At 36.7% G+C, this 16,735-nt stretch overlaps 1 protein-coding gene across 1 annotated transcript in view; it reads right to left on the reverse strand.

Annotated features, from left to right (window-relative positions):
- Positions 1-4,595: 4,595 nt before the first annotated feature.
- Positions 4,596-16,735, reverse strand: part of LOC122794752 (L-gulonolactone oxidase-like) — an 87,120-nt gene continuing 74,980 nt past the window's right edge. Inside the window, exon 3 of the mRNA XM_044063387.1 lies at positions 4,596-5,482. Within this exon, the coding sequence (XP_043919322.1) occupies positions 5,354-5,482 (129 nt within the window). The 3' untranslated portion in view covers positions 4,596-5,353. The remainder of the gene's footprint in view (positions 5,483-16,735) is intronic.

Consider the following 16,735-nt stretch of genomic DNA (forward strand, 5'->3'; position numbering starts at 1 on the left):
CAAGCTTTAATGCTGCTCTAGGACAGGCCATGCTGCTTTGCCACAGATGATCTGCCTCTCTCTCCTCTAGGCTTTTGGATACTGGCAAAGGTATTAGCCACCCTCTTGTGCCTTTTTTAGGCAGAGACAAATTAGACAACCTCTCAGCATAAAAAAAAAATCCTCTGTAGAGAAACTCAATGTACTTCTGCTTAATGCTAGGAGTCAGAACATGAAACTGCACTCCCTGGAAGCATGCCTCACTTTGGAAGATGCTGATATCTGTGCAGTCACCATGACATGGATCAAAGGTGCAGAAAGCACCTCAGCCATGCAGGGCTACAATGCCTTCCATATGTTCAGACCACAAACTGAGCATTAAAGAACCAAAGGAGCAGTTGTGTCCATCTTCATTAAGGATAAGTACACCTTGAGACTGGTCAAAGAGTATGACTGTCTTGAGCTACTCCATGTCCAGTAATCTATAGGCAAAGTCCCCTACCACATAATAGCTAGCTATAGGTCCCCCACCATGAAAAAGAAAAGCATACCACATGCCTGTACTTGCTGGAGTCAATTGCCATACAGCTGAACATCTCACTCATGGGCAATTTTAATTATCCTACCATCGAGTGGGAAACATACATGACCAACAAACATTCTGACTCAATGGTTCTTGAACTTTATCAATGCTTATGCACTGGAACAGCTAGTCAGCACACCAACAAGAGGCTCAGATATCCTGGACATAGTATTCACGAACATTGGAGAGCATTGCACTACCCTGTGTGATGTCCTCCCTTGTAAGATCAGACCATAAATTAGTCTTGTTCAATGTAATTATAAGACCAGATACCTCATCAAGCTTAAAAATGTTAAGAATTTTTCAAGGACAAATTACCTCCTACTAAGTGATGGTATAAGAAGTTTTAAAGCTCCCTTAAATGCAGATAACATAGACTCCTATGCAGAAGTGTACACCAATGTCCTGTATAACCACTTAAGCAGTTGTATAGAATCAGCTGTACATGACCGGATTAATACCAGGTCTTGCCAGAAAAACAAGCCATCATGTTGGACCCCTAGTACAAACAGGCTATACAACAAGAGAAAGAAACTAATGTCCAAGAACAAGAGGGAACTGGCTCAGCAGAGGAAGCAATCCATCTCTATCTTAAACAAACAAATTAGAGATATTGTCAAGTCTTCCAAAGCTAATCACACAGAAAAAATAGTCTGCTTAGCTAAGGATAATCACAAGGCCATTCTTTAACTATGTCCAAAATCAAAAAAAGAATACCCAGCTGTGTACTGAACAGGTTGTGGATGGCACCATCCATACTCAACTGGAGCTAATAGCCAACCTGCTAGGTGAAATATTTGGAGCAACCACCCCATCCCCTGCTGTCATCTCCCAAAGTATACCTGCTACCATTCCGCAGCCTATTATCTTAAGAGAGCAGGTCATCTCGGCACTCTCCAAGACCAAAAATATGTAATCAATGGGACCAGACAACATTCCAGGCTTAAAATGACTTACTTGGGTCTCTGTTTAACCACCTCATGTGAACTGGCTATGTTGCAGTGGAATGGAAGACAGTAACAGTAATCCCTCTGAACAAAGGTGAACCATCAACTGTCCTTGGGAATTTTAGGCCCATAAGCTTGACTAGCCTCATCTGCAAGGCCATGAAAAGAATCATTATGGATCTTATTAACAAGGACATAGGTAATCTCCAAACTCTGGACCCAAACCAGGCCAGATTCATTAAAGGTAGATCATGCCTGTTAAACATGGTTAACTTCTTCAAGAAAGTCACCAAGGTCCTGGACAAGGGAAAGGCAGTGCATACCACCTATCTTGACCTATCCAAGGGATTTGACACTATCCCCCTACTCAGGTATTAAACAGAAACTCTCCCAATTGGAAATGAACCCCATACATTACCAGATGAATAGGCCAACTGGCTCACTGACAGGGCACAGGCTGTCAAAGTGGATGACTTTACCTCTATCAAAAGACCAGTCACAGTGACCTACCACAGAGTTCTGTGTTGGGCCCCTTACTGTTTGGAATTTATTTTTTAGAAGTCCATGCAAACTTGGATGGCTTGTGGCTGACCGAGTTCACTGATGATTGCAAATTGGGAGTAATCACTGAATCCCCAAACTATGTTAATATACTGCAGACAGGGTTAATGCTGACAAATGATTGGTGCCAAAGTCATGGATTAAAGCTAAATGCAAAAAAAAATCATTAATATTCCCATTGGGAAAGCTGGCTGACATCCCTGATAATTGCATTATACACAGCAACCCCATAAGTGTAGCCCCAGTGGTATGTGATCTGGGTACTTTGTTTGATAGTAATCAGAACCTTGACCACCATGTATCCACAGTAGAAATGAAATCCTTCTATGTGGCACATCTTAGAAGTAAAGGCATCACATCTACATCTAAGGATGTTATAATTCCATTATATTTGACCTTCATCAGACCAGTAATTGAGTATAATGCTCATTTTTGCATGTACCTCACCAGACACTTGCATCAACTGGACAGACCACAGAAGTTTCTCACAGGGTACATACAGGTCATAAAAGGAAAGACTGAAAACCCTATTATTGTATTCTGTCTTCTACAGATTGCTAAGAGGTGATCTGTGCCTGGCTTACAGGGCAGTCTCTGACCCAGCCCTGATGGAAATGCTACACATTTGTAAATCAAACTGCACAAGGGTCATTCACTCCAGGGATCTTAACTAGCCTCTGACATGAACAGGCCATGCTGGAGAGACAGATACATCTCTCAGACACTGACTCTTCTCCAGAACAAACTTCCAATTCATGAGAAACAAGCCTTTCCCGGACCCCTTCAAATTCAACCTATATCAATGGATGGGGACCGCAACTTCACTTCTGGGGTGATGCCTATGTCAGTCCTGGACAGAAGAAGTTGGTAATAACTACCAAAGACCATTGTAAAATTCACTCAACTGACTACTGACAATTGGGGCAGTTGAGGATAAATATGGCTAGGCTTGCAAGAGCTCTAGGGCTTTTAGCTTAGTAACTTTCTATGAACCTATGACATTTGTGACTCTAACCTTGTGGGTTCTTTCAGACTACCAGTTAGTTATTCAATGCAGAATATATGGATTTATATTCAGATCTACATGCCTGTCACTATCTGCATGGGGCCTAGTGTCAAAAAGGTTATTGCTATAAGACTGCTGATGAGAAAACATTCACCTTAAAGTGAAATGTGATTAACACTGACAACAGAAATGCCAATGGCAAACCAAAAAATTATACACATAGAAAAATATGGTAGTGAGAAAATCTACATTGAGTTCTTTATGCATTATTTTTTGAAATTTTCAGTGTTGGCTTTTCCTGTGAATATTTAAAATATTTTATTTCTTGTTTGATGACCAGGTCTATAGTGAGACTGAAACAACTAATGTAAAATAAAAGCGTAATTTATTTAGGCCGAAATGTGTTTTTTCCCTCATGTCGGAGTTGTGTGTGAAATGTTCCATAAGATTTTGTAAATGAAAAACATTCATACAGTTAAACAAAACAGATTAACAACCTATTACTGTGCAACATGCAAATACACAATTTTACATTTTTGTCAGATGAGCATTTTCCAGGCTTTGCTAGGAATAATACACGGTAAAGCTGCAACAACAAATGCAGAACCAGTGACAGGCATTTCCTTCTTGTTAGCAGATTCGGACTAACGTCTAAACTGTATATATATCACGTTTGTCACTTGTTTGTCAACTAGATAAGATTAATTAGGTATAGAGGTCTCTTTACATGGATTATCTAGGAGTACTGTTGTTTTGAAGTGACTTAGATAAACAACAGTAATGTATTCTGTTCATACAAAATGGTACACAAAGCTTGTAGCGTGGGTCTGATTAGACTCTGCTAATGAAGGCACCTGTGAATACCTGTTTTAATCAAAATGTGGAATACTGTTGAATATTACAATATGGTGCAAAGGAAATAGTGACACATCGATTAGTTTTAAAAGTTGGCACCTATACATAGTATGTCAAAATTACACTGGAATAAACAACATATTACCCATGATTCAAGTCATTCAACAAATTAATTTAATTCTTCTTTAGAATTTTAAGGTTTCACATGTAAATGTTCCACAAAATGGCAGATGCTAAAGCAGATTTAGCAGAATGTTTATTTATGTATTTGTTTTATTAGTATAGTTAAAACATCAGCAATCAAGAATGTAGGTTTATAGTTACTTTTTCATACAAAACAATGTATACACTATTAGTTTTAGTTTGGTAATTGATATAGGGAGTATACCTTTTTTCCCTGGAGTCTTTTATTTTATTATTTGCTTTCTGTTAATTTCATAACTAAAAACGGTCAGCAAAGGTTCATTTTCAGACATGACTCAAGATTTAGTGTATACAAAGAAAATCAATACAAACTACTAAACAAGTCAGACTTCACTCCATGCATTAGTAATGTAAGTGTATAATTTTAGCAACTAATTTACATGGCTGCAGAGATGTGATTCAAGACATCATTACTGGTTTTGTCTTGACCGTATACCTAAAGGCATGCATTATTAGTTTTAGTCTGGTAAAAAAAAAAATACAGAGAGTGCACCTCTCTGAATAGATGAACTAGAACATACAGAAAACAGAAGTACAACAATGCAGGAAGTAAGAATAATGACATTATAAGGAAAAACCTATGAAATAATAGCCTGCCAGTTTTAAGGAGATAATTAGTAAACTGATTGCTCCTTACTTAAATGTAAAGAAGTTTTTTTAGTTTAGGTCTACATCAAGAAAGGCACTATGAATATATCTGTATAACACCGATTTTCATTCCTAAACTCATAGTGGCTTCATTGATGCCTGATGCAGTGTTTTACTAGACAGGGGATCATGTACCTACCTGCTGATATTTAAAATTACAGTGCAAAGAAGAACACAATGTTGGGCATGTTTATGATCATGAGACATAATAAATGAAACTGCAGTTTACAAATCTGAAAATACTAAATTATTTTAAAGCAATGCTAAATCTATTGATGCAAACTGTTTTCAGTCACCATTACACAGTTGGCTTATTATGGGTTAATTGTTTATTTTGGTGATCAGTACATTATTGATATCTTGCAGATAATTTCAAAGCAGTGGCATTAAAACAACACCAATGAGTACGATTACATTCATACAAATATCAGAATAATTAGACGTAACACTTTCAGGTATTGACCAGCCTGAGGATTCTGTCTATACATTAGATGTTCATGATATGCGTTTGATCAGGGTTATACTCTTTTACTGCAGGGATGAGAGTATCTAATTTCATATTGTTGAGTCTTAGTAGAAAACTTTCTCCAGGTAAGTATTCAAGAACATGCCAGTTGGATCCAATTCCTCTCTGATGGAGCAGAACTTCTGAAAGCTGGGGTACATCTTTTGAAAATCTCTGTTGGTGCATGCATGAGCCTATTTAAGAAATTATAAAGAAAATGAATCAACCAGAGCAATGAAAAGTATTTATAAACCCTACACAGTTCAGCATAATATTTACTTTGGAGCAGAAACTACTTCCATCCTTTATACATAAAAACATACTTCTTTCTAAGCCATTCAGAAAGCCTGTGGAAAAAATTGATCGCTTGCCAATGTTTTTCAAAAGAGTACTTGCATAATGTTTCTCTGTATGATCACTTCACAGCTGGTATACATTACCTGTGAATTTACTACGTTTGAAATGTCATGCTTTTCTCTTCCTCAAGTCACAAGCACATGTATAGTACTTGAAAATAGTGCTATGACATCTAACTTCACTTTTGGTAAGCTATAAAATAAGGGAAAACAAAGCCAGTACATATCAGGTTTATGGGGTTGTTTTATTTTTTATAATTTCTGCTTGTTTTCTACACAGGTAGGAAGATTGCTCCATGGCCAAGTTAAGAGAAGTAATCACATGCTATGTGGAAAAGAGGGATAAAGTCCTGACTAGTTCAATTACTGGCTCTGGAGCCTGACAATGGGAGATTGATTACTGGTTCTAGATTCTGACAGTGTTGGCAGGGAAAATGGTCTTGCCTATCATGGAGTGGATGGATAATGCAGGATATCTGTCTGTCATATGGTACCAGCTTAGGTGGGTAGGAGAAGACAGCAATTGTTGGCCATCCCTATGACCCCAGGATGGGCACCGACTCTACCTACTCTTCATTGCCCACCCAGACAGATAGATCTCACTGGCACATAGGGAGAGCGGTTAGGACTAAAGAAAATCATGGCACCCATCAAGGTGATGGTACTACTCATGGTAGTGCAACCTTTTCCCCAGGGATGAGAGAAGTAATGAACTGCAAAAGTGAGCCTCTACCCTGGGGAAAGGAACAGACCAAGTGAGTGTACTGTATGTGGGAACTGATTGCCAAAGTAGTCACTAAACCAAAAAAAAACAAAAAACAAGAAAAAAACTGAGGAGTAGAAAACAACTCAATTTACATAATAGGATAACAGTCTATTGTATGCACAACACAAATCAGACATTTTGTATCAGAATAATACATAACAAAAATCTTTAAATATATTGTATTAGGAAAAATTAAAAGCATTATATAGCTCCACAATAACTGCGGTGGTGATGCTGCGGTAGCATTGCCGCCTCACAGTAAGACATCCCGTTCGATTCTCAGCTAGAGCGTCTTCTGTCTGGAGACATGCGTGAATGGGCGTACCTTCGTTGAAGGTTGTGCGTCAGGGCTTGCAACTCGGCACGTAAAAATCTACTGCCAATCATTAGCGGACCGGAGTTCCGCTGTAGCGACCCCTAACCAGGAAAAGCCGAAAGAAGACAGAAGACAGATATAGTTCCACAATACCATAAAAAGGACACATCATTAAATTACTGATTATCAAAATACACTGAAAAATATGAAAACCATGAAAACTCCAAAAAGTGATAAACGGACTAGTTCAGCAAAGCACGGGCTGTTTATTGAACGTAAGCGCTTGCGGCTAAGATATTCCTCAGCTTTCTTCAGACAAAAACAATATGTTATTCACAGCAGACCCTTATATATAAAAAATATGTGCTGATTAAAACAATTAAAGTTCAAATTCATTAACCACTTGACTGGCTAAAAACTTAAATTTTAAAGGGCTAATACCTATTAACACAGGCAGTTATTTACTTTCCCACTCATCGCACAATATAAAACAAGACATAATAAAACTACTTACGTTTTCTGTTTTCTAAATAAACAATAAACAAATAAACTGCGAGTTTATGAAATATTTCAAACCTATCAAATGTATCAAATATTTGATCAGTTATTTAATCAAGCACAGTAAGCTGCAATACGCTAGACTAAAATAAGCTACAATACGCTAGACTAAAATACGGAACTCCTAAGAAAGTATAACCATAAAAAATTTAAAAATATATATAAATATAAATATAAATAAGTAAATAAATGTAAATGTACATATTACCTACCTAGTTTAACCAATACATAAGTCACTTAGTAATGGTGACATTTATATCAATATAGAAAGGAACCAACAATTATTATTGTTATAACCATTGTTGTATCTATGAACATAAAAAGTACATATACATATATATATATGTATATTCCCTTCATACATTATATATATAAAAATACTAATAATAGTTACAATATGGAAACTCATCTCTTCAGTGCTTTTAGTTTGAGGATGCTCTTTATAGAGGCATACTCGTTTAAACCTGGTACCTGTAAAGTTCTAATTTGCCAAAAGACCTCCTGTGCTTCCAACGTTAATTGCCATGGACCACCCCTAATGTGGGATTTAACCTGGTGAACAACGGAAAACAGAAAGGAATGTTCCGGATGTTCACAAGTGTGCTTTGCCAGTGCATTGGTCAAGTCTTTTCTCCCTATGGCATACAGGTGTTCGTAGATTCTTTTCTTTAATGACCTCTCCGTTTTGCCAATGTAAAAGGAGGGACATTTCTTACACAAGGCCACATATACTACTCCTTTAGTTTCACAATTGTACTTATCATTAATAAAATAAGTTCTACCATTAATATTAGTTTTATTACCAGGTAGAATATATTTGCACTGGGGGCACCTACCACATTTAGCCATACCCATGTTGTTCCCTTTAATTTTAGTTGTGTTCTTTTCAACAAGGTTCTTTAAATTAACCCCTCGTCTATATGTGAATGTTGGACAGTGTCCCACCACTTTAACCAATGCCTGGTCCTCCACTAGAATGCTCCAATTCTTGTAAATGATGTCCCTAATAATGTGAAATTCTGTACAATATGTAAAGAGAAAGTTGATAGGGAACATATTCCCTGTGTTGGCCTTTTGTTTTGCTTGTAATGTTCCCCCTGCCAGAAGGGATCTAAAGTGCCCTGTTTCTCTTTTATTCTGTACTTCCAACATAATATCTTTTACTAAAGAGACTGGATTCCCTCTCATGGAGAACATTTTACATAAGTTTTCACATTCGCTAATAAAATCATGTTTTTCAGAAACCGTTCTTGCCGCTCTGACAAATTGCCCCTTCGCCACACTTCTCTTTTGGTGAAAGGGATGGCTACTAGAAAAGTGGAGGTAAGAGTTTGAATAAGTGGGCTTTCTGTAGATCATGGATTTAAATTTGTTATTATTCTTATCCTTACTCAATTTAACATCCAAGAAATTAATCTCATCTACCCCTACACTGTAAGTGAATTGAAGAAAATTAGACATTTTCGAAATGTTGTTAATAAATTCAGGTATCTCGTCTGGTTGCCCTTTCCAAAAGAAACACATATCATCTTGATATCGAATGTACCATGTGACATTGTGTTGATACATCTCATTTTGAAACAGCCATTCTCTTTCCCAGTATGCCAAAACACTGTTTGCAAAGCCACACCCACAGGGGGACCCCATGGCTATTCCTGTTTTTTGAAGAAAAAACTGATCCTTGAATACCAAAAAGTTGTTTGATAACACCAAGTCCAAAAGAGTTTCTAGCAGATACATTTGCTCATTACTTGCCTTTTTAAACAGCATAAAATTTTTTGTCCACTCAATTCTCAACTGATGAGGAATTACCGTGTACAAATCCTTAATATCCACAACCAGAAAAATAAGGCCTGGTTCATACTCAATCTTGTTAACATGTTCCAAAAAGCCCCAGGAATCCTTTCAAATTTGTACTTCTTCCTTTAAAAGGGGTTTAAGAATACCATCCACAAATTTGGCACACACATAAGTGATGGATCCCCTTCCATCCACAATTGGTCTGAAAGGCGGGTCGATCAAATCTTTATGAATTTTTGGAGTGCCAAACAAGGTTGGGATTCTGGGGGCTGGCATGGTCAAATAGTGTAAGATGTCACAATCAATGCTCCCCTCTAGGAACAAATCATCTAGTACACCCCTAATTTTTCTGTAGGCTACATGTACTTCATTAAGGCTCGACTTAAGATAAGTTCCTGATTCTAGGTGTTCAAACATCTTACTATCATAAAGATATTTGTCCATGAAAACAAGACCCCCTCCCTTATCGGGCATCATGACTCTTATTTTGCTTTCATTAAGGAGATAAATGAAATCTAACTCATTCTTAGAAACATTATTTTTCATTGTTTTAGAACACACATTTGAGTTAACCATTGACCTTAAATCTATCTCACACAACTTTTCAAAAATACTTAAAACTCCATATAGTAGGGGATTAAAAATGCTTGAAACTTTATAGGTGTTAAGTAGTGTAGGTGTGTTACCTAAACTGAAGGCAAGATTTAATTTATGCACAATTAACTTCAAGTCTATAATGGTGTTAACAAGATTACATTTTTTATCAGGGACAAATGAAAGTCCTTCGGAAAAAAAATATATCAATGCCTGTTCCACCTTTAACACCGTGTAATTGTAGATTTTAAAGTCCCCTTGTTTACTTGTGAGGACATTAGGTCCCCCTATTAAGGTGGAACTCATCTCCTGCGTTGGTTCCCTCTTTTCCTCCTCTGTGTTCTCCCCCTGTTGTTCAACGTAGTGTTGTTGTTGTTGGACGTTGCATTCGACCTGTTTCTGGCCCTGGAAAAACCCTGGTTATTTTCAACTTCATTTAAGGACTGGTCCATTTGGTTTTGGTTATTAAAATGTACATTATTACCACTTGTATTATTAATGTGACTCCTTATACGTTCACTCCTCCGCACAGGCACCCTCTCTTGGTTCAAGGCATCGTCTTGAACCACCGGTGAGGAGTTATTAACAGGAGCATCATTGTTCCCCCAAGATCCAGTTTGTCCTGGGGGAGGAAGGGGATAGGCCTTTTTATTTCCATAATCCTTGATGTCCCTGTCAATTTTACGTTTCTTGTTCAACAATAGCTTAGAAATAGATGCTTGAATACTGGACAGGATCCTTAAGTAGTCATACTTGTGGCCAACTTTCTTTCAAAAAAAAGATTTTTTTGCCACTGCCAGTAACGTAACTGATGCTCCAAGTGACCAGGAAAACTTGGTGAGTACTTTTTCTGACAAACTTAATATCTTTGATTTTAAACTATTTCGATGCAGGAAATTACAGTTGGAGGTCTCTTACCTTCAAGAATGCATTGGCAAGAAAATAATTCCTAAGGGCTTGTGCCAATGGTGATATCCTGCCGGTGTAATCAATAATTCAGTTTTTCATCAAGAGTTGTTGGCCCTATCCAATAAACAGGGCATTGAATTTTTAGCATCTTTAGTAAATTACTATAGTGCTGAGATAAACAGTTTACAGGAAGACTTGATACAACTCGAGTCTTTCTTGCAACAACATCAGGTCGAATGCAACATCCAACAACAACAACACTACGTCGAACAACAGGGGGAGAACACAGAGGAGGAAAAGAGGGAACCAACGCAGGAGATGAGTTCCACCTTAATAGGGGGACCTAATGTCCTCACAAGTAAACAAGGGGACTTTAAAATCTACAATTACACGGTGTTAAAGGTGGAACAGGCATTGAGAGAATTTTCTTCCAAAGGACTTTCATTTGTCCCTGATAAAAAATGTAATCTTGTTAACACCATTAAAGTTATTTGTGCGTAAATTAAATCTTGCCTTCAGTTTAGGTAACACACCTACACTACTTAACACCTATAAAGTTTCAAGCATTTTTAATCCCCCACTATATGGAGTTTTAAGTATTTTTGAAAAGTTGTGTGAGATAGATTTAAGGTCAATGGTTAACTCAAATGTGTGTTCTAAAACAATGAAAAATAATGTTTCTAAGAATGAGTTAGATTTCATTTATCTCCTTAATGAATGCAAAATAAGAGTCATGATGCCCGATAAGGGAGGGGGTCTTGTTTTCATGGACGAATATCTTTATGATAGTAAGATGTTTGAACACCTAGAATCAGGAACTTATCTTAAGTCGAGCCTTAATGAAGTACATGTAGCCTACAGAAAAATTAGGGGTGTACTAGATGATTTGTTCCTAGAGGGGAGCATTGATTGTGACATCTTACACTATTTGACCATGCCAGCCACCAGAATCCCAACCTTGTTTGGCACTGCAAAAATTCATAAGGATTTGATCGACCCCCCTTTCAGACCAATTGTGGATGGAAGGGGATGCATCACTTATGCGTGTGCCAAATTTGTGGATGGTATTCTTAAACCCCTTTTAAAGGATGAAGTACAGATTTGCAAGGATTTCTGGGGCTTTTTGGAACATGTTAACAAGATTGAGAATGAACCAGGCCTTATTTTTCTGGTTGTGGATATTAAGGATTTGTACATGGTAATTCCTCATCAGTTGGGAATTGAGTGGGCAAAAAATGTTATGCTGTTTAAAAAGGCAACTAATGAGCAAATGTATCTGGTAGAAACTCTTTTGGACTTGGTGTTATCAAACAACTTTTTGGTATTCAAGGATCAGTTTTTTCTTCAAAAAACGGGAATAGCCATGGGGTCCCCCTGTGGGTGTAGCTTTGCAAACAGTGTTTTGGCATACTGGGAAAGAGAATGGCTGTTTCAAAATGAAATGTATCAACAAAATGTCACTTGGTACATTCGCTATCAAGATGATATGTGTTTCTTTTGGAAATGGCAACCAGAAGAGATACCTGAATTTATTAACAACATTTCGAAAATGTCTAATTTTCTTCAATTCACTTACAGTGTAGGGGTAGATGAGATTAATTTCTTGGATGTTAAATTGAGTAAGGATAAGAATAATAACAAATTTAAATCCATGATCTACAGAAAGCCCACTTATTCAAACTCTTACCTCCACTTTTCTAGTAGCCATCCCTTTTACCAAAAGAGAAGTGTGGTGAAGGGGCAATTTGTCAGAGCGGCAAGAATGGTTTCTGAAAAACATGATTTTATTAGCGAATGTGAAAACTTATGTAAAATGTTCTCCATGAGAGGGTATCCAGACTCTTTAGTAAAAGATATTATGTTGGAAGTACAGAATAAAAGAGAAACAGGGCACTTTAGACCCCTTCTGGCAGGGGGAACATTACAAGCAAAACAAAAGGCCAACACAAGGAATATGTTCCCTATCAACTTTCTCTTTACATATTGTACAGAATTTCACATTATTAGGGACATCATTTACAAGAATTGGAGCATTCTAGTGGAGGACCAGGCATTGGTTAAAGTGGTGGGACACTGTCCAAAATTCACATATAGACGAGGGGTTAATTTAAAGAACCTTATTGAAAAGAACACAACTAAAATTAAAGGGAACAACATGGGTATGGCTAAATGTGGTAGGTGCCCCCAGTGCAAATATATTCTACCTGGTAATAAAACTAATATTAATGGTAGAACTTATTTTATTAATGATAAGTACAATTGTGAAACTAAAGGAGTAGTATATGTGGCCTTGTGAAAGAAATGTCCCTCCTTTTACATTGGCAAAATGGAGAGGTCATTAAAGAAAAGAATCTATGAACACCTGTATGCCATAGGGAGAAAAGACTTGACCAATGCACTGGCAAAGCACACTTGTGAACATCCGGAACATTCCTTTCTGTTTTCCGTTGTTCACCAGGTTAAATCCCACATTCGGGGTGGTCCATGGCAATTAACGTTGGAAGCACAGGAGGTCTTTTGGCAAATTAGAACTTTCGCACAGGTACCCCCAGGTTTAAATGAGTATGCCTCTATAAAGAGCATCCTCAAACTAAAAGCACTGAAGAGAAGAGTTTCCATATTGTAACTATTATTAATATTTTTATATATATAATGTATGAAGGGAATATACATATATATATGTATATGTACTTTTTATGTTCATAGATACAACAATGGTTATAACAATAATAAATGTTGGTTCCTTTCTATATTGATATAAATGTCACCATTACTAAGTGACTTATGTATTGGTTAAACTAGGTAGGTAATATGTACATTTACATTTATTTACTTATTTATATTTATATTTATATATATTTTTATATTTTTTATGGTTATACTTTCTTAGGAGTTCCGTATTTTAGTCTAGCGTATTGTAGCTTACTGTGTTTGATTAAATAACTGATCAAATATTTGATACATTTGATAGGTTTGAAATATTTCATAAACTCGCAGTTTATTTGTTTATTGTTTATTTAGAAAACAGAAAACATAAGTAGTTTTGTTATGTCTTGTTTTATATTGTGCGATGAGTGGGAAAGTAAATAACTGCCTGTGTTAATAGGTATTAGCCCTTTAAAATTTAAGTTTTTAGCCAGTCAAGTGGTTAATGAATTTGAACTTTAATTGTTTTAATTAGCACATATTTTTTATATATATGGGTCTGCTGTGAATAACATATTGTTTTTGTCTGAAGAAGGCTGAGGAATATCTTAGCCGAAAGCGCTTACGTTCAATAAACAGCCCGTGCTTTGCTGAACTAGTCCGTTTATCACTTTTTGGAGTTTTCGTAAATTACTGATTATAGAAACGGTCAGCAGTTTAATGATTTCATATACTCAACATATATTTTAGCAAATTATGTTTCTCATCCATTGTCTTAACAAAAATTATATAAACACTATTTAGGTGATCTAACAGCTTAGTTCTAAATTAACTATGGTTCTGCTTTTTACTTGTTGTTGATAGAAAGTTTCCCCTAAATAGTGTTCTGGCTTTATTAAGGTTTTTGTTGTCTGCCTCCTTTCTAAAACAATGCCCCATAAGTCTTAACACATGGCTGGTCTTGTGATTTCAGTGAGTGGTTGAAGTGAACAATTAACCTTTTTAATTTTGTACCAGACAGAGGCAATATTCCTTGTCAAAGCTTAAAGGTAGCAAGATTAGTAACAGAGTAGCTCTTGTTGTTATGAAGTGCCAGTTGGCCATTTTTAATGACAAGCAGTGAAATTCTAAAGGACTAGACAGGGAAATCAGTCTACACATTTTATGCTGGTCTAGAGCAAACTGAATACACAGCAATTTCCATGAAATAAACTGAAAGAGATGGCAGACAGAGTGCACTCCATCTTAACAATGTCTGAGTGTTAGTATCAGGGTCTTTCTCATCCATACAAACATGACTGAATGTTAGTGCAAGGCATACCTCTCAACCATACTGAATTCCTCTGTATTTCCCAGTTTTGAGGGCAAAATAGTGGGGTGCCATGAACTCCTGAGCTGCCTTGTCAAATCCGGATTTTTTTATTTACAGTTTGCAGTTACCACTGACGTCAGTGTAATGAGACAGTGCCTGATTGTAAATACATCACGCAAGCAGCAAACATGAAGCCAGTGCAACCACTCTCTAAGGATCGCTCTTGCTAGTCAGTTCTTAACCCAATAATTAACCAACAGGGTTCAACGAGAATCAGCTCACATGGCTGTCACACAAGATGCTTCAAGACAGGATAAATCCTCCAACAGCAGATGTACTTTTAAATGTGTATATTTTACAAACATTACGGTAGGTTGAACATTAAATCCACAAGTACTCAAAAATCATTTATAGAAAGTCATAAACTATTCTATAATACAAAAAAAAAAAACTAACAAGCCAAAGATGTGAAAGGTTGCAGCACACATCTCTACAGGTCAAATTATTAGTTTCACTCACCAAGAGACTATTGGCAGTAACTCGTTGGGCTTGTTTTACTAGTTGAAAAGATCTGTTGTGTTCCAGGCAGGCTAAAGTACGTTTGTGTTAATTAATATTTATCCATATTTGCTGCTCCATTCCACTCCACTGCAGTAGGGTACCTAGGGCACCAAACAGCTCACATGATGGTTGAACCATCACTTGACCCGAGAATTGTAACATAGAAGTGTTTCACTTGGATGGGGAACTGTAGACATTAGTTCTGATGGTAAAAACATACAACGTGATGGTGAAATGAAAAATAACTTCTGTGGAAAGTGGAATGCATTTATAAATCACGAATCTGCAAACTAAAGTAAGCAGACTATTCCAGAATGGGACAACTTAAGGTAATAATGGTTATTTTATGTGTTCCTGCTCCATGCCAAGAGTAGTAGTAGTACTACTAACAACACATTTACAAGAACATTTTTTTTGTCACTGTACACATTATACCCATATCTGTTTACTCCTGCAGAGTGTGGAAGCTCTCATACTGCTTATTTATTGAACTGCAGTTTTTACCTGAGGAGGTTGTTTCTAGCCTAGTTTGTAGGCCGCACTTCTGCCTTGAGAAACAGAAGCCCTTTTATTTGTACAGCAGCTAATTCATGTTTCCTTCCTTATTCATGTTTTGAGCAAAACAAGTGCGCAGCAGCCAGAAGCCATTGAATTTTATGGGAACAATTTGTTTGAATGCTACGGTATATTTACAAAGTTATAGACTTGGTACTTTTTAACATGTGTACTTGATTTATCAATGATTCCACATTTGTATGAAATTAATTATCTGTTTAAAGTTTAACTATTAAAGTTAGAAGTGTAAAGCGAACCCTTTGCTTGCCAGCATTACAGAGTTGGTGACAGGCTAAGAACTAATTATGCTGTTACCAGAGTATTTTCAGCTTGACGTTCTTTATTCACTGTTTCTTTCTTTCTCTATGCAGGAGAATTTGCTTTCTTCTATTATACTTTGTTACTACAGTTCTCTTAAAGCTTTCTGCTCCAGTCCAGATCACACCTACTCTTTGCTTTAAGCAATTCAATTATGATTTGATAGTAGGAATGGTCGGATGTCAAAACAAATATTCTAAGTTCCAAAAATATGCTATTCTTAAAAACTTTAATAAAAAAATGAGGGCAAATACACCATTTTAATGGAATGTACATGACATTTTAAGTGGTGTGCATTGATTTGTTTTTTACTTTTTATTTATTATTTTTTTATGGCATTTGCTCTTAGGATGGTAGTCATCCTGCTCAACTGTCCAAATTTTTGCAGAATGTCTAGATTTTTGCTTAATATTTTTGGTCCGTTTTTTATGAAAGAGTGGCAAATCACTGACAATTCATTGACGACTGAAGTCAGAAAATAATGGCACACCTTTTTTGAGTTTCAGACTTCATCAGAAAAATTCATGCAAATGCAAAACCTGTTATTTTATCAACTTTCTAAGTTTGCAAGAGCAATATTTTAAAAAGTGTCCCTATTTTTGGGCCTTTGCCCCCACATCAGTTTTGCCTTTGTCAGGACTTCTTGCTCTAAGAGGTTGACAGAGGTTTGCCTGTATCAGAAACATGAATGGAGTCCACTGGTGTGCTTTGAGGAGTAAGTTTTCTCTTAGTTATCCAGGGCAGAGCACTGATTTT

Source organism: Protopterus annectens, chromosome 2.part1 (assembly GCF_019279795.1).
Source record: "Protopterus annectens isolate FY-2018-M chromosome 2.part1, PAN1.0, whole genome shotgun sequence".
Classification (NCBI taxonomy): domain Eukaryota; kingdom Metazoa; phylum Chordata; order Ceratodontiformes; family Protopteridae; genus Protopterus; species Protopterus annectens.